The sequence below is a fragment of the Vanellus vanellus genome (genome assembly GCF_965231255.1).
Source record: "Vanellus vanellus genome assembly, chromosome: 6".
Classification (NCBI taxonomy): domain Eukaryota; kingdom Metazoa; phylum Chordata; class Aves; order Charadriiformes; family Charadriidae; genus Vanellus; species Vanellus vanellus.
Genome location: NC_138911.1, coordinates 43,484,508 through 43,508,909, shown reverse-complemented (window position 1 = coordinate 43,508,909; position 24,402 = coordinate 43,484,508). Strand labels below are relative to the sequence as shown.

At 41.0% G+C, this 24,402-nt stretch overlaps 2 protein-coding genes across 3 annotated transcripts in view; both read right to left on the bottom strand.

Moving 5' to 3' along the window:
* Nucleotides 1-5,726: 5,726 nt before the first annotated feature.
* Nucleotides 5,727-17,986, bottom strand: PSMA6 (proteasome 20S subunit alpha 6). The gene is made up of 7 exons (XM_082486014.1): nucleotides 17,798-17,986; nucleotides 13,262-13,356; nucleotides 12,434-12,515; nucleotides 12,019-12,174; nucleotides 9,920-10,098; nucleotides 7,641-7,735; nucleotides 5,727-5,935 (listed from the first exon to the last, which is right to left on the bottom strand). The coding sequence occupies exons 1-7, from the start codon at nucleotides 17,871-17,873 to the stop codon at nucleotides 5,878-5,880; spliced, it is 741 nt and encodes a 246-aa protein (XP_082342140.1). The 5' UTR covers nucleotides 17,874-17,986; the 3' UTR covers nucleotides 5,727-5,877.
* Nucleotides 17,987-23,063: 5,077 nt separating this feature from the next.
* The window catches only part of PRORP (protein only RNase P catalytic subunit), a 57,264-nt gene continuing 55,925 nt past the window's right edge, over nucleotides 23,064-24,402 (bottom strand). For both annotated transcript variants that reach the window (XM_082484926.1, XM_082484927.1), the window contains exon 8: nucleotides 23,064-23,463. In XM_082484926.1, coding sequence (XP_082341052.1) covers nucleotides 23,335-23,463 — 129 coding nt within the window. In that variant the 3' untranslated portion in view covers nucleotides 23,064-23,334. The remainder of the gene's footprint in view (nucleotides 23,464-24,402) is intronic.

Genomic DNA, 24,402 nt, shown 5'->3' with positions numbered 1-24,402 from the left:
GAAACCCAGCAGAGACTGAGGGTTCAGGCAACTTGCCACTACCTCACGGCAAGTCAGGCAGCCTTCCCGGTCATCACCAAAAATCCTCCTTTCTCTCCCGTCCCTTCTGCTAACGGCCTCAACAGCCACCCTCCAGCCTTCTCACAGGCGCATCCTGTTACCTTCGGGGGCAGTGAGTAACTAAGCTAACCTGGTAGCCTATTTTCAAGGTTAACCACATCCTTAGGTGAGAAATGTTTGGTGTTTGTTTTTTTTTTTTTTTCTTGTTTTTTTTTTTTTCTTTTTTCTGTCAGCCAGGCATTTCCAAATAGTGTTAACTGAAACTAGGCTAACATTCAATGCAAATAAATTTCTTCACAACACCCTAAAGGTATGCACAGCCACAAGTGGTTTAAGGGATGCAGATGGAAAAGGGAACGAAAGAAACGCCGCCCATCCCACTTGTGCTAAAACCCAATCCAAGGCGGCTGTCCCTTGTGGCAGCCAACTTGCTGTAGGTTTTCTTGACACCTTGTCGCAAGTTCTACCTTCCTGAATGTCCCAAACCTGCACTGCCCAGACAGACCCTCCCCGCCTCCAGTTAGATTCCAGAAAGGAGGCTTTGACAGATTCAGAGAACTGATATCCCCTTCTCCCTGAGGAAAAATATTTGCTTACAAGGGAGGATTTTCACGTCCACTCTTACCAGATGCACCACTGGTTTAACCAGACCCTGCTTATGGATCCTGTCCTGCACTGCCCCCTGTGCTGGTACTACTATTGCACGACCAGGATCGAGGTTAACCAGTGTCCAAACCAACTTCATCCTACTTCTCTGAGTGGATTTCCTAATTTTTTTTATTTTTTTTTTTTTTTTTTAAACATAGACTTGTTTCCAAATCAGGTTCCCTGGATAGTCTTGGAAATGGCTGGGCTACACAATGGGTATACAAGCAGAGGAACTGGGCAGGAGCCGCTGTAACAGCACCACCCCCAAAGAAACCTTCTTCAGACTAGACCCTGCCTAATCAAGGGGTAGTCTTGATGCTGCTCAAATTAAGGCTCGTGTCACCTGCTGACAGAGGCAAATATAAGTCAAAGGCAAGTTTAAGTCAAAGAGCAGTCAAGGGGATACTGAGCTATGGCTACTCCATTTTCTTTGGTGACACAGGCTGTGGTTTCCACAGCAGCTTAAGCCAGAGGCACTGAAATCCCATTTCCCTCTTCCCTCCTTTATGCCAGCACTACAGCCGACTTGATCCTACAGTGAGCCAATTCAGGTCACTAATCCAATGTTTTCCATCAGTTTAATAAACATAATGGCTCATTACAAACATAAATGAGCATGAGTGCTGGCTGAAGGGAGAGAGTGGACACAGCTGGGATCAAAAGTGGGATGAGGACAAGCACACCTGCAAATATCACAGCAACATGAGATGTCACCCAAAGGAGTTCCCATTGCTGACCATGCAATCTGAGTCCATGCACATTCATGCTGTGTTTCTCCATCCACAACTACCAAGTTTGACCCTCTAACTTGAGAAAGGATTACTGTCTAGTCTAAGGAATGCCATAAAAGATTAAATACCTTACGTTCACAACTCTCTATGCCAGCGGGTGTCACAAGAGGCAGTTTTGTGGGAAAAAACAAACAGATATAATTTGCTGACAAAAAAAAAAAAAAAAAAAAAAAAAATCACAGCTTGGCTTGTGTGTCCTAAGCTGCACTGCATACTACACTGCTAAAGCTTTATCTAGGAAACTTTACTTCAGAGGCTTGTGGTTCAACGTGGGTTATATCAGTTAAGCCACGAAGAGTTGCAGAGCAAGGCTGGGTAGTGCATCTGCAGCACTGGGAGGCTCAACTACGGTGGAACGGTTCTGAAAAGGGCCAGGACAAAAAGACTCACCCAAAAAAATGGAAGCACACACTTCTTTGTAGCTGACTCAATTCTGCCAAACACAGTTAGCTGGATTTTGACTTAGTGATATGCTGGGTCTATTTATTCATCAGGTTTACTGTTAAGTATATTACAGTTCCCACATTTAACATTGTAGCACGGAATTTTCATAGATGATGGTGCACGGGTAAGACTACTACTACAGAAAAGATTCCTAGGCTAAGAAAAGCTTCCTATGCTAAGAAAAGCTTGGTGAACAGCAGCAAATAATGCTATTAACTGAGGTTTTTGACAGTCATTTAAGAAATGCAAGTTTATCTATACAGACATAGTACAAAGGACAGGAGAAAGTGTTTTGTTTTTTTGAATGTGAGAATCATGATAAACAAACAAAATCCAGACTCTATTTTAAGCAGCTTTATATAAGCATGTGATGATCCTTGTTTTAGCTTGGGCATGAGAGGTTTAAGTTCACTGTTCCAACGGATCCTGAACTACAGGATGTCTTGCATTGTTTCCAAATAGTTTGGGTTACAGCAAAACAAGAGGACAGAACAAATTGTTACTAGCAAGAACTAGCTGGAACAAGCTATGACAAAAGAACTTCCCATCTGAAAAAAAAAAATAATCCCTGATTACAAAATGAAAAGCAATGCCCCTACCGTTATTACCCTGGTAGTGTAGGGTTTTTTCTAGAAGAAAACATGAATACTGTCATGGATACGCTTCATGAAACTTGATCTCATGAGCCAACAAGGCTGCTGTTTTGCAGAACTCAAAATAGCGGGCTTTACTTCTGTGTCAGGGGAAAAAATAGGAAAGTTAATTCTTTTTTTTTTCCTTCAGATGCTAGCAAGCTACAGACCTAGTTCTTTCATCTTACTTCCAACAATGTGCACTGAACCAAAATATTTTTTATTTGGCACACCTGGACATTGGCTTAATAAGAAACAGTACAGAGAAGGCAGAGAAGAATGCAGCATATTATTCCATGCCATTAAAATTGCTACAACGTATCTACTCGTACAGGCTCCACCTAAACTCCCCATCTACCTCTCTGTGCTTAGACTGTCATCTCTGGAGGCTTTATGGTGAAAAGGTACTGTTGAACCTTGTGCATTACAAGCTGATTCAGTACCACATCTTGCACTTCAGAAGTATCTGAAATTCTAGAGGTTCATTACTGCCTGCCTTAACATCTCTGGTTTCCAGGATGAATACACAGACAGCTCCTGATGATCCACAGACTATTTATGTCAAGATTCCCTATTAAGCTATTTCTGTCTGTAATACATGCCGTTACTACTTCTGGGCACCCCCCCCCCCGCGAGCTGGGGGGGGTCGCTCATAAGAAATCCAGATGCTTTTCACAGAGTCCAATAAATAACGATTTACCTAAGCTGACCGCATGTACTTGGCATTTGCATCCTTATACTCTATACCACAAATGAAGAGACCTGGGAATACAACGCGGACACAGTTACAAGGCTGTGTAGAGCCCTTTCGAGTTTAGTACAGCTAACACTGCTCTGAGTCTAGTATGCAAATAGGACTTGATCCTATTCCTGCTTAACTACTCATGCGTTCACACTGTAACTGCCATCTACCAAAGTTTTCAGCACTGGCACAACAAACCACAAATATATGGAACAAGCCCAACTCTGGTATCACTCTTGATAAGCTCTACCCAAACCAGAAGCGTTAGGATCATACCATGCATACTCTAGTTTCTCTGCAAGTGCCAGGTTTGGAACAGCAGGCGATACCAGGTACAGTTCAACGTCAGCCATGGCTGATACGGCTTCGTTGCAGGTGCTATCTGCTTCGGGGTGTGAGGAACGTGATCGTGTGTATTTGAAATACATGGAGTTTTCCCACTAGATCAAGTATCCCAATCTGTGTAGCTGCCTTATCTTAAACAACAAAAAGCTTTGACCGAAAAAGAAAAATCCCCACCATCAGTATGAAAAGAGAGCCATGAATTCTCACTACAGGGCAAAATACTAGCAAAAATGACATTTTAGTTCCTGCAATTTTAACTGCCTATTAGAAAAGATGCAACATTCCCAGTTAATGTATTGTAGACAGCTTATTTCATCATCTCTGAACACAAGATAGGATGTTCTGCATTGCAGAAGTGTAAGGTATGAACAAACACCCATTGCTCTCAGAACCACCACCTGAGTTACACAATCATATACAAGCTCCAAAATTTAGAATTAAAGGTGTTTCAGGGAGTTTTAATGCTAAATACTATGCAAATGTGTTCTAGTCACATGGGTCCCTGATTGTCGTCATCTTTTTAATTTGTTATGTTCAAGAAGTCATTAGTGAAATTTTATATACATAGTTAAAGCTCATCAAGAACAAAGTATCAGTGCATTATATTTTATAGCAGAGTAAATGATGACTCAAGTCTACACAAATTTCAGGTTGTTATAGAACTGGAGTATTAAGAAGAAAGGTCCTAGGAAGTTTCAGAAACTCAGCTGTCACTTGAACACCACAGACCTTTCCAAATGTGCCATTAGCATTTGTTCTGCCAATCATTGCACAAAACCACACAGAATTCTCAGATAACCAATGCAAAACCAGAAGCAAGGGTGGCTTCATCTTATCATGTATACTACGCTATCTGACACGAGGGAAGCTGAAATTTGGAGGCACTAATGGCAATTCATGAACCTTTGTAAAGTCAACAATTCACAATACATCTGAATCTCCTCAACTCAGTTGTCAAATAAGGTTTGCATTATCTTTTATTAAAACCACCAAACACATAATTGCATCTTCTTTACTACAATGAACTGGAAAAATACACATTCAAGGGGCTTTAACTGTAAAGCAAAAAGAAAAAATTAAGCAACCCAGTTTCTGATGACTTATAAGCCTTACCCAAAGGTATCAAAAAAAAAAAATTAAAGAGAATTTGGAAGTAACTGAAGCCAACATAGGAATAGCATGACAGAGGAACGAAGGTAAGGAGCCAAGTCATATTAGCTTGGCATTCTTACAAGAAGACTCTCATGTCTACCCAACAGCTAAAAATGGCCGGTAATGTTCCCTTTCTCCTCAGTGTCTCCTCCCTCACAACTTCATCATCTCCCTTTTTGCTGCTGAGGCTGAAACCTCTGCAATTGCAGCAAAACAAAAATGCATTTTTCTTCACCTTGACTCAAGTTTTTGCAGTCGTCTTTTCTCCTAACCCAAAAGCTTTAAAGGAGCAAGGGGAATTGCTTCCCAGGGACATTCTTGTTGAGGGACTTTTGTCTATTGGCCCCATCCAGCTGCAACGTTGTTTCCGACACTGTTCAAAGCCTCAAAACTAGGTAGGTGACAAACAGCCAAAATCCCAAAGTATAATGCATATAGAATCTGTTCCCCTAAATAAATGTTAGCTTCAAAGCTGTTTAATTATAGCAGATGTCTGTTAAATTCACTACCTGCACCACAAATAAATCAGTTTAAAGGAATGCACTGGGAATTGCAGCTCAAGTTTTTCCTTCAACTTTTGTCCTAATCCTCATACAAACCTGAGCAAACATTAAGATCTTAATTTCCCCACAGTTAAACCAGTAATGTTATAAGCCTTTCACCATCAGGGCAAGAAGAAAACCCATGTAAATGTAAGAATTATCTCAAGATACACACCCCACAATCTGACAGAAAAATTTACACTAGGAGCCAATTATCTCAGATTAAAAATACAGCGCAGAGTATAAAATTTCTCTTAAAATACAACTAAAAGGCAAGCAGTCACCACAGAAACGCTCAAAGTCATCAAGCATTCTGATAATTTCATAGAACTGAAATTTAAAAATAATTACATTAAAAGGAGACACCAAGTATTTCAAAAACCTCTGTTTTATTTGTACAGAGTAAAATACATCATATAGTGAACATTGTTTTCCACCCATAACCTAAAGCCATTAATAAGTGTTTTCTTTTCACCAAATACTCTGGCCAGAAGCACAGACAATGCAAACAGGAATGCTAATTAGTCTCTCTCTGCCAGAGCTACAAGGTGCACATCAATCTCTGCTTCTGTAAGGATCCTGAAAGAACAAAAAGAAATCTTAAATAGCTTAAATGATTCTTCGCCTTAAGCTACAATATTACAAACTGCTATCCCCACAAATAAGTTTTATACAACACATCTTCCAACCATTTAAAGCCCTGCTGCCAGGGCCACAGGCCGACATTGCAATCCTTTTTGAAAAATAAAGGAAGAATCAAAGGGACTAGAGAGCAAAGAGGTAATAAACATCAGAAAAAGAACAGGTAATTCTTCATGAGTTATACATTTGCAAGCTGGGACCTAGTGAGAAGAATGGGTATGGTAATTAGTATGATTACTCCAAGGGGGACACAGGTTTTCATAGCCTTCTCCCTCTGCTTGTTATCCATTCTTTCTGAAAAGGACATAAGACCGGTAAATGAAGTTTGGCAGAGAGCTAGCACTTGACCCTTGAGCAGCAGTAGAAAAGGGGTAATGCAGCTACTGCATGCTTTCTCAAAAATGCTATGGTATTCTGTTGTCCTAAACACACACCATCAAATGCAAACCCACCATCACCATGCCAGCTTTAAACACATTAGGAAGCACTCAAAAGACTGCACCTGTAGGACCCAAAGGTTTGAAGCCTCTCTCCAAATCCCACCTACCAAGTAGATAGGCTAAAGCAGCAGAGGACTTCTTTCCCACCTACCTGTTCCCTCCTCCTTTTTTTTTTGTCATTAAAAAAAAGCAATAAAAAACTAAGGCAGAAATAACAGAGGTCCTCTGCAGCAAGCCAGCCTTAACTAAACTTTAGGTAAGACATACCTAGAAGGTCCTTTTGCATTAACAAAAAGCGCCCAAACTTATTCTCCCACATTTCACGCTTACTTCCATAACTATACATTGTGTTGTGAGAAGGCGGTCAAGGACACTGTATCTGATGTGAGGTATAGCCCTCAGCAGGAAGATTTCCAGGTGTTGTCTTGATAGATTGACCAAGTAACCTTGCAGCACACAGTGTGCTGCACTCATATTCAGGCAGTAACAGGGGAGGGAGGAAATTGCAGATGTCTTGCTTTCATGCTAGGTGGTAATGCAGTATACTCAGAAAGTAAAAGTTCAGCCAGTTCCAAATCACTGAAGTGATTTTTAAATCCAGGATCTTTTAATCTCGTCAAATTTAAATAAAATATTTCAAATCATACAAATTCATAATCTATTAACTATATACTAAGATGTTAAAAAGTGCTACAGTGACAAGATAAACCAGAGTCATTTAAAGATCCCATTTAGAAAAGGATTAAATAAAAATCAAGGACTTGCAAAATTTTCCCAAATATAAACCAGACTTTACTGCGTTAGTTGTCATGACTATGATTTGGAAGTGGACTCCAGATACCAGTACAAAGAATTTAATTAATGCATTTAAGCATGAAAAATCATCCAGATGAGAGGTAACTACATTTTAATCATCGTATTAAGCAATACCCTTTTAAGAAATAAAAGGTAACACTTTTGTCTACTGAATCTCTTAACCATGTCAAACATTTTAAAATTGTGTTGTTATTTTTTTTAAAAACAATGTCTTTTACCCCTACACATTTTGAGGAGTTACAAGTAAAAAAAAAAAAAAAAAACAAACTCCAGAATTTCAACTTCTGACTTTTATCTTTTTCTCTATTTAGCATTACACAAGAAGTCAAAACTAATTGCATATAACCAGAGAAACACACCAAGTTTTATCAAAACTGATCACTTACCTGAATTTAGGATTTTCCACTGTAACTACACCAACTTCTATTTCTGAAGGTTTGAAATCAATGGATAGTACAGTAGACAGGCATGTTATTGCTGTCTGAAAGATGACAAAAAAACCCTATCATTAAACAGCAAGAACTGGCTTTTTTTTTTTAATAGACATAGCATTAACAATGACCCTTCCTTCTAGTTTTAAGTTATCTCACTCCACCTCAAAACCTCAGCTGAAAAGTTTCAAATCGTTTCCCCTTGTTACAGAATACAGTCCATCTCTGGTCCGCTCCCTAAAAAGCCTAATCTACAAAAAACAAAAGAATGTGTCATTTTTTTGCAGCAGAAGAAAAACCACAACAAAACCAAAACCTCTTATCATGCAAAAGTTAAAACCCCAGGTCCCAAGGACAGAACATGTTTCACTAGTGGCAAACAAGACAGACATCATCATTACAGTCCAAGATTACTCAAAGCACATGCCACTTGCGTATCTTCCATTTCACCTTTTCTTCTGGTAATTAAAATTACATTGCCTGTTTTTAAAGGCTGCATTTCATCATGGCTTAACTTATTTTTTTCCAACCTAACCATCACCTGTTTTAAAAAGCAGTCTTTGCAACCTCACTCATACTTAACCCTGCAGTAGGGTCATAATAATGCTAAAGATGTATTACTAAAATGATGATTCAACACAAAAAGAAGTTCCATAAACCAGCTACGTAGCTAGATGCTTATCAAATCACTTATGTTGGCATTTAATTCTGATCAGTAATGCGTTACGAAGCATAGAACACCAGACAAGACTTTTCTAAAGTTTATTTTCAATATGTTGATAATACATGGATTGTGTGATAATTCTATAAAACTATATAGATAGCAGAAGACTTCCAAGTTGTTAAAAAAGAAAACAAAAGCAACCACAAACAGAAAACTCAAAACCCCAAACAAAATTCTTATCCTTGGAGCATTACCTGTACACACCACCAGCTTTTAAAAAAAAGCCAGTGTGTGAAGAACATTACAAAAACATTATTCTCGTTTTTGTTTGATAGACTTGCTTCTTCCTGTCACTACCGACTTTTAGAGTAACAGTGTCTGATCTACATTCACAATCTCAGCCTTTTTCCAAGACAAAATAAAAGGTATAGAAGCGCATCCGGGATTTGACTGGCAGATTAAATACAAATCAAGTATTTGCACCATACCATGGAAATTTTATGAATTAAAGACAAGAATATGACAAGACTGTTTCATCTACCTCCAACTGCTCAACTAAGAAACATGCACAGTATAATCAAACAGTGACAGAAAAATACATTTAATGTGAAAAATATTTAGCCAGGGTAAAAAAGGATCCCTGAGGGAATTTCAAAAACATTCCATTTCAGTATGCTATGATAATTTCACTCTCTCAGAATCTCCTCTTTAAATAAATCACATATTAAGGAAATCGGTACTTATTAAGATATACATATAAAATTTATGAGTTTATGCTGAAGAACTTTCTGTTTAAATGGTACTTTCACAGTTACGTAGACTTCAGAAGTAATTTAGCGGAAGGTCTGAATCTGCATAGCATTCACAGGGACCTCAATACAACACTTGTTTAATCTTACAAGGTAGTCAGCTGCTTAGATTATTATTCCTCATTTCAACTGCTGATCTTGTGATGCAGGAAACGTAACATCATGAGAGAAGAACAAAGCTTGGCAGGAGAAACAGGTGGGCCACAGAAGAGGACTGTTTAGACAGATCTCTACAGTGTAAGTGAAAAAAGTAAGGATGACTTATAAAATAGGTCAGTGAACTAATTTTATAAGTCGGATACCTTTTTATAATGGGCCTTGAACAACAGTTTTCACAGTAGGCGTAACAATAGGTTATAGGGCGTTATATTTACTAAACTGACAGAAAAGCACTACCCTGTCCTGTCTGAAATGATTTCTAACATGAAGATTGTTTTAAGTGCCACTAAAAGTAAACTGTACTGGTATCCCCAGAACCAAGCACTGTAGTAGCCAACTGCCAGCTACAGTGGGAGTGCTACAATGATAGACTGTGCTTCAGCTAAGGTAAAGCAGAAAAAGCAGATCAGACGACTATTTAAACATTTGCAAAATACCTTCAAAAGATTTTCTGGTTGGAATAGCTATACCTGCTCTGGCAGCAATACAGAACTGTAAGAAAACAGGAAATACCTAACTGCATTCCTCTATATCACAAGCCCACATACAGCATATTCATTAAAAATACTTTAACAAATCTTTATTTCTTTCTGCTGGCCTACCTCTACTGTTTGTTCATATGTCCAATCAAATTTCTTCTTTACTTTCTTTTCAAGAAAACTGGTTGACTCTGTCTGTTTAACTCCCGCAGCTGTGGCCTTGAATCCACAATAGTAACCTGCCGGATCACACTTGTATACCTGAGGGCCGTGCTCTTCATCAATACCAATCAAAATCATACCTTGAAGAGAAAAATTGTTAATTTATTTCTTTCTGCAATTTTAGCAATTCCATTTAACTAGAGAACAGAATAGATACTCCTCTCCTGTGAAAACTGTACAAGCACAGCAGTACATTTTTGTGAACCAGTCCAAAATTAGCACTATGATTTCCTCTTTATCTCTAATTTGACATTTCTTACCAGCATCTCATTACCAAGTGAGCAACTCAGTTTCTATCATTCCCAAAGAAGGCTACTCAGGAGAAACATTTTTGCCATGCTCAGGTATAGAGAACCACAAAGTCAGGAAATACAAAATTATTAATTCTGATACAAAGTTAATGCAACCAAAGTTCACTTCCTATATATTGCATGACACTTTAAAAGCATACATAACTGTTCTATTAACAGGTGCCTTTTACCAGAAAGCAACTCTACAAATATGTTGAAATTAATGGAAATATTAAGAGATCAACTTTAGATTTCTCGACTGTAATCCTGCAAAGCACCGCATTACATCCCTTTTCCTCTTTTCTTTAAAGGAAAAAAAAGATCCAAAATTAAATGTGGAAATATCAGAACATAAAACTGAGTCTCTGAAGACCATATGACTAAATGCTTTTAAGTTGGACAGACTTCAAGTAACACTAACTGGTCACATCACTGAAACGCATCTGTGTTCACCCACGCTTCTACATTTACAGTTGTATAGTCACAATATGCATATTAAAAATAACTCAAAAGCAATACGGGCAAAAAAAACCAACACAGAACAAGATTAAGGTGTTAAATGATTTTTGGTTTACTCTTGCATAACTTCTAACTAATAGCTACAGCTGACAAGCTTCTGAGCAGCAATTACTACAACAGAAAAAAAAATTTCCCATCAGCTTTTCAAAAAAAAGGTTAAGGAAGGTTAAGAATACATTTTTATTCATGTATTCAAAAAAACAAACCAACAATGCTTTCCAGTAGTATCAAGGCATGGGAAATGCCAAAGGAAGAAAGAAACAATCATTCCTGAACATGACAAGCATAGGAAAATTGCCCCATCATGGAAACTGTGGTGCAACCCTGAACGTTACTTCTTTAGTGAGAAGTGCTAGTGCCTATGATTACGAGAAGTGATTCATCAATTCTGAAACCATTCTCCTTAAAAGAAAAAAACCAAAACCCAAGCAAACAGAAAGAAACCCAGACAGAATGTTTAATGAAAAAGTAATTGAGGAAACACTGCTTTTTATCTCAGTTCCCAGACAGCCCAACAGTATGGTTATAACTTGCTCACAGCCAAATGTAAGAGAAAAAACAAGTCAGAACCAATCTCAGAACACACAGATGACCAGGAATAGCTACAAAACCAACTTTACACACATTTTTTTATTTATTTAAGCTGCATTTGTTGTTCTAAAACAAGACAGGTGTAGAAATTTTTGCAAGTGAAATATTTCTAAGCACTTCTGCTCTACATTATATATATATATTATGGTTAGGTTAAGAGCAAAAATTATGCACATTTTTGTCCTATACATACTACTTAGGTAAAAAAGCCACAAAACCTGCACAAACATAATTGCACTCTCCATATATCTGTTTTAACAGTGATATTTACCCAGACAGAGACACGAGTGAAAAAAGCATCTCCTGTTCACAGACATCACTGCGCAGAGCAGACTAGGCCCAAAAAACTAAGGTGAAATAGTATCGTACATTTTAAAGAGGCTAAATCATTTACTCCAATTCAAATGCTGAGTCAATGGCAAAATCGTGGCTCCAATTCAAAACTTCCAGTACTGCTCTCTCATTTGGCTGTTCATCCCTCTTACTCCTTCAGTTACATCCCTATCTCGCACAATTTGAAAATGAGTGAGAATTTCTTATACTTGAAGTTGCAAGCTCAGACAAGAAACAGAAAAGATTAATTTCATACTCTATACTTACAGCAACCAAGAGGCCTCATTTCAGCATTTTGCGTATAGACCTGAGAAATATCTGCAATCCTTTTACACAGCATATCCACAGGGATGTCATAGCCATACTTGTACTTCCAGTTAGCAGCCTCATAGCGGGCTCTCTGCACCTGGGATCTGCTGTCAGCTAAACAGAAAGAACTCTCATTAATTTCACTGAACATGTACCACGTTTATTCCAAGCACTGCTTAAGAATGCAAATTTCAAGCTCAACTTTAAGTTGCCTTAAATATACATATTAGAACTAGACAAGTTCTCCAAAACCAGACTGAGTGGAACAACTGTCCTAGAGCACTTATTTGTTTTATGTGATTGCAAAGCTGGCGATCTATATAAAAAAAAAACGACACACTTCAGATACTTAAAAAGATGGTGCATTAAATACCTGTCATTCCTGTCATCACACAGCCAATATTTTCAGTAATTCTGAATAAATGAGTCACTGTGTTGGAATCCAGTAACTTGTCCTAAAGAGGAAATAGGAATAAACTAATAGAAAACACTGTTCTTCAAGTACAAGAAAGACAGACTCTGCATGCTCTGGTATTTACAGAAGAGCCCCAAAAAATTAAAATCAACTAACAGCTAAAAAATGTCTTTCAGGCTCTCTACTATTTACTTCTATAGGCATGTGAAGGAAGAAATAGGAGAACAGTAAGATAGAAACCTCAATATTTGGAAAAGGCTGACAGAGCATGACCAACGTCAAAATCCTTTTCCCTCTGAAGAAACTTTGAGAACACACATACAAAAACTTGAGCCCTTATTGCATGCTGCCCTTCAAACACAAGGGCCTTCCCCCTTTGTCAACAATACATCACCACTGTGCTAAAACACTCATGAAAATCTGTTTTGGGATGGGTATAACATTTTCTGAGTAGGAATTAAAGAAATCAGGAAACTGATTATGGCTGACTCAGCCCTTACAAGCTAGAGTAATGTATGCATGCCAAAGTACAGCAGACCCAACTCTATATTTTAGCTTTAATTCTTTGACAGCTAGAGAAAACTCATATTACTGTACTTGGTGAGGAAATGTACAGCTGAGCACTAAATGGAGCTGGAACTTGTGATAAGCAGAACGATAATAAGATATTAAATTCAAACTGCAATGTAGTCAATGCTAATAAATGTAATATCATTGTTGCAGAGTCCCACTCCCATCTTTTTTCGTATTTCCTTCCAGCCTCCCCCTCAAAAATGGACTACTTACAGGTACTTTCTTCTGTGTTACAATTACTGCAGAATCTTTCCCACGAACAGCTACAGATGTAAGTCCACCCTGGTTTATGGCCTTAAAAGCATATTCTAGAAAAATATGTAAAAGTTAATGAAAAACAAGGTTAGAGAGATCAGTACAAATAACTCTGACACACCTCCCCCCAACATAGAAGTCTCACCAAGTTCTGGCCTTTCTAATACTTTAACACTTGCGTAACACTTTGTGTCTTTAAGGTCTGTAGTACAATGCACACAACAACTTTCTGACGGGAATTTACTCTCTTCATAAAAGCACTACCACTACTTCCTTTCCATATTTCTAATAATTTGCCTTTTTCATAGAATCATAGTACCTAGGTTGGAACAGACCTTTAAGACCGAGTCCACCATCAACATAACACTGGCAAAACCATGTCTCTAAGCACCACATCTGCATGTCTTTTAAATACCTCCAGGGATGGCGACACCACCACTTCCCTGGGCAGCCTGTTCTAATGCTTTCCATGAAGAAATCTTTCCAAACATCCAATCTAAACCTCCCCGGTGCAACTTGAGGCTGTTTCCTCTTGTCCTATCACTTGTTATTTGGGAGAAGAGACTGACCCTCACCTTTCTACAGCCCCCTTTCAGGCAGTTGTAGAGAGTGATAAGGTCTCCCCTCAGCCTCCTTTTCTCCAGACTAAATAGCCCCAGTTCCCTCAGCCACTCCACTTTTTCTCTAGACCCTTCACCAGCTTCGTTGCCCTTCTCTGGCCACGCTTTTTGTTGTTAGAATGCTTAACAGCATTTGTTTTAAAACAAAAAGGCTCTTCTGAACTTGACCAAAACGGTCCTTTTTAACATGCAGAAGTTTAGTAATTCAAGTATTATTACCATTGCAGGGATGCAACTTTCTTTTCCAGATTTTAACCGATATAGATGAAAACTGAAATGATGGACCAGGCAAAGATTGGTTTTAACCTTACTATCACGTTTTCCGATTTGACGATCAAACACTGCAATACTTTTATTCGCTTTTTAAAATGAAATCTATGCACATGCCAACTAAACAGTGCTATTCAGACAAATACAATGGATATTGTATTGGATATATATTGATATGATCAATGAAATAATTTTCCCTTGATCAACGGTTTCAAAAGCCTCAGGAACAACAACTTTAAAAACTGTTTGTCTGGCAACATATGACAAACATTCAGAACTCCTTAATATCTGGTTAGGAGAGGCACGTTTCAGGCAGTAGCTAAATGTAGATGATCTTTTTGTTAACTGTGTGAATGAGAATGGAATTTAGAACATGTCTAACCAACAGTACAGCAAATTGCTAAAACTGTGTTCTAAAATAACTGGAGCAATAAACTTAGCTGTTTTAAAAGCTGCATTCAAATCTATGCAAGAAACTGCACAACAGGAGAGGAATAATCGGAAAATGAAGACCAACTCTTGCAATACCAGGATCTTGATGTTCAATCTGCCGAGTCAGTGTTGTGGAAGGGCTGATTACTATGTATTTATGGCATTGTATTTATTATTCTCAGGCATCAGAGCATTTACTGGTTACCCAAACATGCCATAAAGAATGCTTTCCCTTTCTCTCCACTAGATGCACAACTCTGCTCACCTCTTCACTTGCCTTCCCTGGGATGATCAGTGCTAGCCTGCAGCAAAGCACAGAATCCAGTGAGACGTGAGCTAGCACTGCCAGCAAACTGGTCATATTTGAAGCCCCAGGACAGGACTCTGCAACACTTCTTTATTTGTGTGTACAAGTAAGTGAAAGGAGGGTGTAAAGAAGATGGACAGAGCCAGGGTCTTTTCAGTGGTGCCCAGTGACAGGACCAGAGGCAATGGGCACAAGCTGAAACACAGGAGGGTCCATCTGAACATCAGGAAACACTTTCTCACTGTGAGGGTGACAGAGCACTGGCACAGGTTGCCCAGAGAGGTTGTGAAGTCCCCACCCTTGGAGATATTCAAAAGCCATCTGGACATAGCCCTGGACAATCAGGTAGTGCTGCCTGAGCAGGGGACTGGACCAGATGACCTCCAGAGGTCCCTTCCAACCTCAGCCGCTCTGTGATTTCATGACACTTAGGTGGGAGCAGGAATAAGTGTCCTCACAAACCGCTTTTGCTCAGAAGTACTGACAACTAGGCTTGCTAAACTGCAGTCCCTTCTCGCCCTGTTCCTATTACCATCTGCATTGCTCAGTTTTCAAAGAGACAAGCCAAAAGTGAAGTGGCTCTTACAGTATAACAAATCCAGGTTGCTAGTGGTGTTCTAAGTCTGTTTTCTGCTATGTAAGTATTTCAGTAGTACTGCACACGTTCTTTCTGAAAACAGCAGTCCCTTGCTGTTCCCTGAATACATCCCAACAGTCAGAAATTTGACCATAATAATCTTCTTTACCTCCCAAAATCCCACTTAGATGAAATATCACCTTTGAAGACTAGAACTAATAGGCGGCAAGACAACACTGGTACTCTGTGGGATTTTAACCACAGCAACAAGTAACGTACATGAAATAACAGTTACTTTTCTAATGTGAGATCACTTCAAAGGCACATGAGCTTTTTGAGCTTTGGAAGCAGAAGACGGATCTAAGGCAAAGCACAGGCATTTCAGTCCAATATCACTACATTGGAAATCTCTGTTCAGGTATTGCCAACTTCCAGAAAAAACTCAAGTTTTAAGGCAGCCTTAGAGCAATATGTGTCCAGGCCCATCCTTGACAGCACCTAGTTAATCTGAATCCAGCACATAGACAAGGATGTAGTGAATTCAAAAAGAATGAAAGAAAGACAAAAGTTAGATTCAGATATTGGACTGCAAGCAAACATGAGCCTTCTGCCCATGCTGTGGCTAGCTGCTCGCCAACGGTCACTAATGTGGCACCATGCCTGAGTTATCAGCCTGGATGCAGGTATACTTGCTTTAAGTTAACTATGCACACCTACGTAGTTTTCTTTCCATAGCACACAGGTACTCAAAAATATCTTTAAGACAGCTTCAGGCTGTGTGCAGAGGCTCTCAAATAACATGCAGATACTTGCTTCTAAGACTTGGGTAAAAGATATGGAGGTACCACACATTTCTCACACATTAACCTAATGGTTGAATATATCCAGGAGGTAGAAAACCAAAGCTCAGTTTCCTCTCTGCTACAGGATGCAGAAAACATTCCCAACCAGTAGGACTGCAACAGAGCCAGAAAGGCAACACAGACCAACCAGCCTGTTTTAATGGCAACAGCAGTCCATGACTCTTCCATCACAGAGCCACTGACATCCTGTGTGAGAAGCACTGAACCTACCACCCATATGTATAAGGCTCACTACGCAAGTTGCACATAAGCCTTATACACACCCCTGGTATAAGACAGCACCCGTATATAGGTATCTAGTACAGCTAACTTTCTACCTGTGCATAGACACCTACACAGAGGGGACTCTCCTAGTTGCTCCTTGGAGAAAGGACTGCTCAAGACTGGGACGCCTGCCCGTGAAGGCCACATAGCCTTCTTCCTGAGAAAAATTCAAGGGCAGACACAAAAGAAACTACTGACTACCATAGACAATTCATGCAGCCTGATGCTAGCAACCTCCTTTCCTGGAGAACAGACAGATGTATGGACATACTGTGCGATGCGTGTGCATCTGCACACTGCATCTTCCCTAGCCACTGCAGCTAGGGAAGAGCCACTAAGCTCCAGGGGAAGATGGCATCAGGAGGAGGATGCCAAAACAATTCACCTGGCCCTGTCGTGAGGAACCTTCAGGAGCACTCTCAATGCATTGTCTTGCCAGACTGCAAGCTGACTATGCTGTTATCAAGTATTCTGCAGTGGCCCACAGAAGATGAAGCAAGGCTGCAGCTTAATTGCAGAATGTTCAAAGAAGCCTGGAATCAAAGGATGGTTGCTGCTGCCTCACAGGCCAGGTTGTACAGAACAAATAGCATTCAGGTGTGACAAGAGCATGTTACCTCCAAAAACTGACTTTGTTAGTCTGACATGCAGGGTTTGAGACAGTTCAAGTCCTCATTCAAACACCTATAGTAGTTCTCAGATTCCAAAACACAATGCTCATAAGTCTGACAAGGTAAACTGAAAGAAACACTTCAGGGGGAATAAGCAGTTTCTGGATAGCTGTCAGTTTGGTCTCCAAGCACCTGAAATCAAACACCGGGAAACCACAGGAGGTGTCTCCCCGTGGCAGGGGACACTCGAAAAGGCCCACCCTGGCTCTAAGCTTTCCTTATCTCACGCGAGGGTCCCTTTCCCAGGCCCCCACACCGGCACGACCGGGACAGCAGCTGCTCCACGCTTCTCCCCGCACGCGGAGGGCACCGAGACTCCCCGGCCACGGGAAGCGCCACGTTTCTCCCCCCCTTCCCAAAGGCAGCCAGGCTTGGCGGAGGTTTTCCGAGCTGGCTGCAGCCCCGCTCGGCGGGAGGCGGCAGCGGCGTGTGGAGGCCTAGCCCGTGACGGGGCAATTCAGCGGCAGCATCCCCGGGGCCGGACACCCACCGACTTGGTAGAGGCGGCCCTCGGGCGAGAAGATGGTGATGTGGCGGTCGAAGCCGGCGCTGGAGCCTCGGGACATGGCGGGTGCGGGGAAGGGCGGCGCGGCCGAGGGGCTCACAGCGTGCAGGGCCCCACCGCGACCGCAGGCAAGCCACCCGCCGGGAGCACTTCCGGGTTACGCGGCCGCGCGCAGGCGCCCAAGCACAGGCGGCTCGCGCACCGTCACGCTCCACTCCCGCCACTGCGCATGCCCGAGGGCCGCGCCGCTCCCTTCCCCCGCCCGCCCGCGCCGCTCTTTTCCGAGCGTGCGCGCGAGGCGGGCCCTGCCGCGAGCGGTCGTGTCGCGACATGTCACCCACGTTGTGAGCCAAGGGCAGTGGGGCTCACAGCCCGCCCCCTTCGGTGGGGCGGCGAAGAGGCGGGTGGAAGCGGCGGGGGCGGGGAGGCGCGAACCGTGCCGGCCGATGAGGGGGTTCGCGGGAAAGGAGGGAATGCGCACGGAAATACCCGAAAACGGGAGAAAAAGCGTCACGACGAGCTGTACAGACAGCCCGGGATACAAACCCCCTCCTGATTTCCTAAACGGAACATTTCCGCGTGTTCTCCTCGACGGGTCTGATTTTTACGCAAAGAAACGCGCTAACCTCAAAAACAAAAAAAAAAAGCTGTTTAAATGTTTAAGATATTCCTCATGAGTAATTGTTGCCGCAGCTGCATTCTAATGGGATGTTGAAAAGATTTAAGTTTTTATCGGTGTCCAGTACAAAGGGAAATTCCCCAAATTTAAACTCGTGAATATCTGCTCTTTTTGCCTTTCAGCATCTTGGGTTTCCCCCACGCTTTGTGGGAAGGCTTTTTTGTTTTGTTTTTTAAAGTCGGGTCATTAAAAGAGTTGGAAAAGCTGTGTTTTGGTATCCACACCTCTATTTTAAAAGATAATTATTAGGTGAGCTTACTCTTTGTCGAAATAGCAGATTACAGGTGCATTTTGTGTATGCCATGCGTTGAAAGTCTGCTTTCTTGAATTTTTCAATATACTTTCCCTTGCTTATATAATAGGGAATAAAACGGCTTGCTCTGTGTCACCAGGCGCGGAGTTTGTCCCCTTCATTAGGGAAGTGCTCTGTGGGGCAGCCATGAACTATTTGAAGCCGTGGTGAAGAGGACAACGAAGAAGACGTAAGATGGTCTCGGCTGGGTCAGACACAGAGGCAGCTGAGCCCCACGCCCCGGCTCCTGCTGCGGCCAAAAAGTAGATGCCCAAGGAGAAGTAGTTAAGACTACAGAAAGCCTTTAATGATACACTCCCTGAATCCTTTCCCAGTCTCCAGCCGTCTGGAGGGACTTCCCAAGGCAGAGACGGCGTCTGATTATTTAATAACCCTCTCTGGTCTCCCCTTGAACTCACGTCAGCTTCTTGCATCCACGACATGCCGCGGCAAAGAGTTGCTCAGCGTAACGAGGCGTTGTGTGGTTTCGTCTGAACCTTCCATCTGCCAGCACCATTTGATGCTGCTTTTGTACTGGAAGAGACAGCAAGGGATCGATCCCGATGCATCCCCTCCACAACGCTCATGATTCTTCACCTCTGTGTCTCTTAAGACCTGTTTCTCCAGGCTGAGGATTCCCACCCTCCCAGTCCTTCTGCGTACAAAGCTCTTCCATTCTGTAACACTGGAGTTTAATGTCAGATTTTTTTTTTCCCTTGAGAAAAAGGGGATGGGGAAATGGAAGTAATTATCAAGCATTCAGCCTGAGTGCCTAAAAGTAACTGAGGAAAATTTTAAGTGTTTGGAACCAAAGATTCAATATTTGACTTACACCAAGGAAAGAGTAATAGTTGCTCAATACCATGCAGATGACAGAGTGGAAGTCATGCTGCTTTCAGGATATAGTTTCCAGAAGTCTTCTCCTCTGTGTAGCAATTTTGTCAGCTTCCAAAGTAAGGTTTTGTTTCAGAAGAGCAGTCGCGTGTTTTCGCTTTAGCATTCAACATCTCTGATCAACCCTGTGACAGTCACAGTCTGTTTTGCAGTATCCTGAGGGAAGACTGTTCTCACTGACATGTTTATAACATAGTAAAGAAGAAGTGGGTGAGCTTGGAGATGAAGCTGTTCACAAAACAGCTATCGCACAGGCTGAATCAGTTCAGCCTTCCTCAAGTCTGTTTTGCCAATGCGTCTCTGTCTCGGCAGCACGTGGCAGACCAAGCTAAGCGTTAGTCCCTTCTGATTCCTGCTCTCCTCGCTCGGCGTGCTGGCAAAGGGCGGGCAGTGTCATTTGCCATGGTTTCGGGGGTACCAGTTGCTGCAGTGTTTGGAGGACTTGCCTTTCTGGCATTCAGCGTGGACCCATCAATCTAATAAACTACGACCAGACAGACATGAGAAATCCTTGGATTTTCACTGTGCCACTGTATAAAGCAGTAGTAGCTTTTGTTTGGCTCTCAGGTTTATTGCCAATGAAACTCCCCAGAATTCCTTTTACGTACTCCAAAGCAAATACTCATATTCATTGTTATCTCTAAACGCCCTTTTTCAGTAATCTGAAATTTGAAGACTTACAGCAACGCAAAAGCAATGTTATTTCAAAAATATCTTAACTAAAATGCAAAAAATTAACCTCAGGCAGAACCGAGCCCCTGGAGACTGTGTACATCTATATGAACAGGTGGTATGCAACTGAGAAAGTCTGTAGGCTGATCACTAATGTCTCCTCTGGTTCCAGAGACAGGAGGCCGTTAATTCCCTATAAGGTTTTACAGTAAAGCGTATTAGCAGCAAACATAAGGAAAAAAAAGTCACAACAATTCTCATGCTAACGTTGGGACATCTGTCTGTTGTGAATTACAGATTCTGTTCCATCTTCCCCTAAATACACTAAGAATGCATATTTAAGAAGTGTTACTATTTAGAAGGTATTACGGTATCTCTGTAAGAACAGTTTTGAGATGAAACCCAAGTGATTGATTAGGGACGTGTCTGTTCTCAGTCAAAAGGAAGTACAGGATGTGTTTATTCCAGTTAGATGTTGACATTATGCATGTCTGTTAATGACCAGGGGGAGGTAAAATACAAACTTCAATGGATGAACATGTCTGGTAATGAAATGGATGACCTGAAGGTGCTGTTTGTGGTCAGCTAAAGCTGACCCAAGGCAGAGCTGCAGGGGCCCACCTTCTGCAGCCTGACATTTCAGCCCCCCTGTTTGTGCAATGGTGCTGGCTCAGTGCAGCAACACCAATTTTGACCTAGCCAAAACACGTTTTTTAAAGGATTTGCATTCAGCTGACTCTGCTCTTGAATTGCTTAGGACTGCACAACCACCAGAGCTGGTACCAAACTGAGACCATAACAGCACTGATTCACATCAGCTTATGCTGTTGCAGAACTTCAGAGAGTAAGGAACCCTCATACAGAGCAACAGTTGCTTACTAAGCAGTCCTGTACAGAAGACACTCGCTTTAACAAAGCAGTATGTGCATTTTCGAGGAGATTCTGACTTACAGAATTGTAAAAACAATATTCTGACAAATGAGAAGTAAATCAGTTTGCAGAGCGAGAGAAGAAGATCCAATCTCTCTGCTTTCTCTGGCAGACTCCAGAAAGCAGGTGGTGTATGGGAGCTGGCAGGTTCTGTCAGAGAAGAGGTCTGGTGATGAATGTTACCAACACCATGATTTTGAAACCAAGGTCCTAGGTTACTGTCATGATTCCAGCTGGGATAGAGTTGACTGTCTTACTAGAAGCTGGTGTGGTGCTGTGTTTTGGATTTGGGATGGGAAATTGTGTCAATAGTGCACTGGTGTTTTTAGTTATTGCTAAGCAGGCAAGACCTTTCCTGCTCCTCACAGCACCCTGCCAACGAGCAGGCTGGGGGCGGGGGGGCACAAAAAGTTGGGAGGAGACACAGCTGGGACAGCTGACCCCAACTGACCAAAGGGCTACTCCATGCCATGTGACGTCATGCTCAGTATGTAAAGTTGGGGGAAGAAGAAGGAAGGGAGGGATGTTTGGAGTGAGGGCATTTGTCTTCCCAAGTAACTGTTATGCACGATGGAGCCCTGCTTTCCTGGAGATGGTTGAACACCTGCCTGCCCATGGGAAGCAGTGAATGAATTCCTTGTTTTGCTTTCCCTATTAAACTGTCTTTATCTCAACCCACGAGTTTTCTCACTTTTACTTTTCCAATTGTCTCCCCAATCCCAACCAGGGGGAAGTGAGCGAGTGGCTGCGCGGTCCTAGCTGCTGGCTGGGGTTAAACCACGACAGGTACCTTAAGAGGTATCCAGCTCCTCTACTCTTTCTGCACAGTACCTGAAGGACATGACACAGCTGCTGGTTTACAAACCAGGAGTAGAAAAAGTGTCAGGATGGCTCTCAGATGTGAAAAAAAAAAAAAATAAAATAGCAAGGAACATGCTTGAACGCTAAAAGTCCTGAGGGAACCTTGTCATGGGACACTGCAAAAGCTCAGAACTGCAAATAGGATACAAAAAGATTTGTATGATGTAGTTCAGTTTCAAACTGAGGATTTTTCAGTGTGCAAGGCAAATGTGATGAAAGCATGATCTTTCATCTGAGATTAATGTGTCATTTCCATGTTTTTGGGGGAGAAAAGTTTGCATTAAAGTGGCAAGTGCAATAAAGGAACACATTTACCATACAAACACTTATAAATAATAAATTAGAACACATTTCCTGTAATATACACTAATTTTCTTGCTTTATTTATAACTTGGGATAGGCTTTATAAAAATATCTGTACAAAATTCAGTTTTGTCCTATTACTGCCTGTAAGAATTTCTAGTTATGATCAATTTTTGTTTAGAAAATTCATGCATTTCCATAAGCAAACTATTCCACTGACATGAAACCCTGTCAGAAGCAGCAAATTAAGACTGTGAAAGAGCCACACAATATCCCACTGGTTGTTTCCTAATTCTTCCAATCAAATTCTTAATATATGTTGCAACAACGAATCTTTTGCATTCTATGTAATCAAATGAATTCTGGTTGGTGAGAGGAAGTGTTAGGGCTATGTGTGTCTGGCAAACGGTAAACATACTATTTGGCCCAGTTATCTCCATTTATTGCCTATAGACATTGTGTGACACACAATGTGGGCAAGGTCAGCTGTGGCCATTTTGAAGGTACTTTGGAAGTCCTGCTTAATTTCTTTGAAGTACAGAGTTTATGAATTTCAGCGTAGATGAAAAGGTTGAGCAAAAAAAAAAAAACCAAAAAAAAAACACAACCAGAAATTCCAAGAGGGAAAAACAAATTTTAATTCAAATCACATTGAGACGCTACAGAAACTGCCTGTAAAGATGGAAATAATGGACTTAATTCATGCCTGCTGGACCATCGTTGATGTTAACAGATTCACTGCAGGAATGATTTTGACAAAAAGCGGTTACTGAATTTTCTTTAGTTATAGACCTCACACATTTATCCCATAATTGTACTGCTGAGTTCTCCCAGTCAGCAACAGTGATTAAAAAAAAAAAGCAGCTTCAGCCTGTGCTATTACATTCTTCGTCATTTCTGTTGAATGCAGAGCCATTTTCTTGGTACTCGATATGAATATTTTTCCTCAAAAGAGTCTTTATAGGGGATATGCCATGTATCACCTGTAGTCTGTACCACACAGTCATAATTGAGAGCAGGCTGTTGGATAAAAACAGATAAAAACATTGTTTTAGACTTTATACGACATATTACTAAAATAGCAGTTATAGGTAGTTATAACTTCCAACACTTACCTTAGAAATCTCCACAGATTCATCCCTTTAACAACTTTCATTTATTTGCTGACACCAAACAAATTCTAAAATTTAGTACTGGAGGAAAAACTAAACCATCTTTTAGTATTTTTTGGTCTAGGAGTCATTATAAATGGTTAAAATTATGTCTTCAATCACATCCAGATAATAATGACTTGAACATAATGCATTCAATATCTAGAAATAGCAAAATGACTGTTTTTCTGTTCAGTTAAATGAAATCATATGGGAATTAACTCAGGATGTGGCGTTTATAGGCTTGAACTGATAGGATTTAATGACATTAACGACATCTTGTGTTTAGTCTTCCAGTGTAGCTCTTCACAGAACCGACTTTCTCTGTGTTGAGGAGGATGAAGGAAAAGGTTTATCACTAACACTTTGAAGACTGTCTAGTGGAACAACTATAATGAACTATTTTTCTGGTCTATTATGTTACAGGTATACTAACTCAACATATATAACACAAATACACAAGAAACATCACTGGTTGGCAATTATAGTTCTCAGAACATACAGTCACTCTATATGTGGAAGTCTACTCTTGCATGACAGCTTCCAGAATAATCTAGAAGACAGTTATGACTTGGAACGTCAATCATCCAAATCACCGGTATGGGAATTAAGATGTGAAAACTACTCGCCCTTTTGTACAAAAGAAAGAAGCAAGATGTAGCTGAAGCCATGTTAGTCAGGTAACCCTACATTCAATATTTAGTTCCATGAAAAGAAACATATACGGCAACACCGAATGAAAGACCGTCATTCTTACAAGCCTGTATCTCTATGATCTGTTTGTAACGATGAGTATTACTTTACAATT

Excerpts from the sequence above, each read along its gene's own strand:
- PSMA6 (XM_082486014.1), bottom strand. The coding sequence starts at position 17,873 with ATGTCCCGAGGCTCCAGCGCCGGCTTCGACCGCCACATCACCATCTTC. Across the intron at positions 12,516-13,261 it reads TAACACAGAAGAAAGTACCT|GACAAGTTACTGGATTCCAA; the intron begins GTAAGTAGTCCA and ends TTTCCTCTTTAG. Across the intron at positions 12,175-12,433 it reads TGTGATGACAGGAATGACAG|CTGACAGCAGATCCCAGGTG; the intron begins GTATTTAATGCA and ends CTTTCTGTTTAG.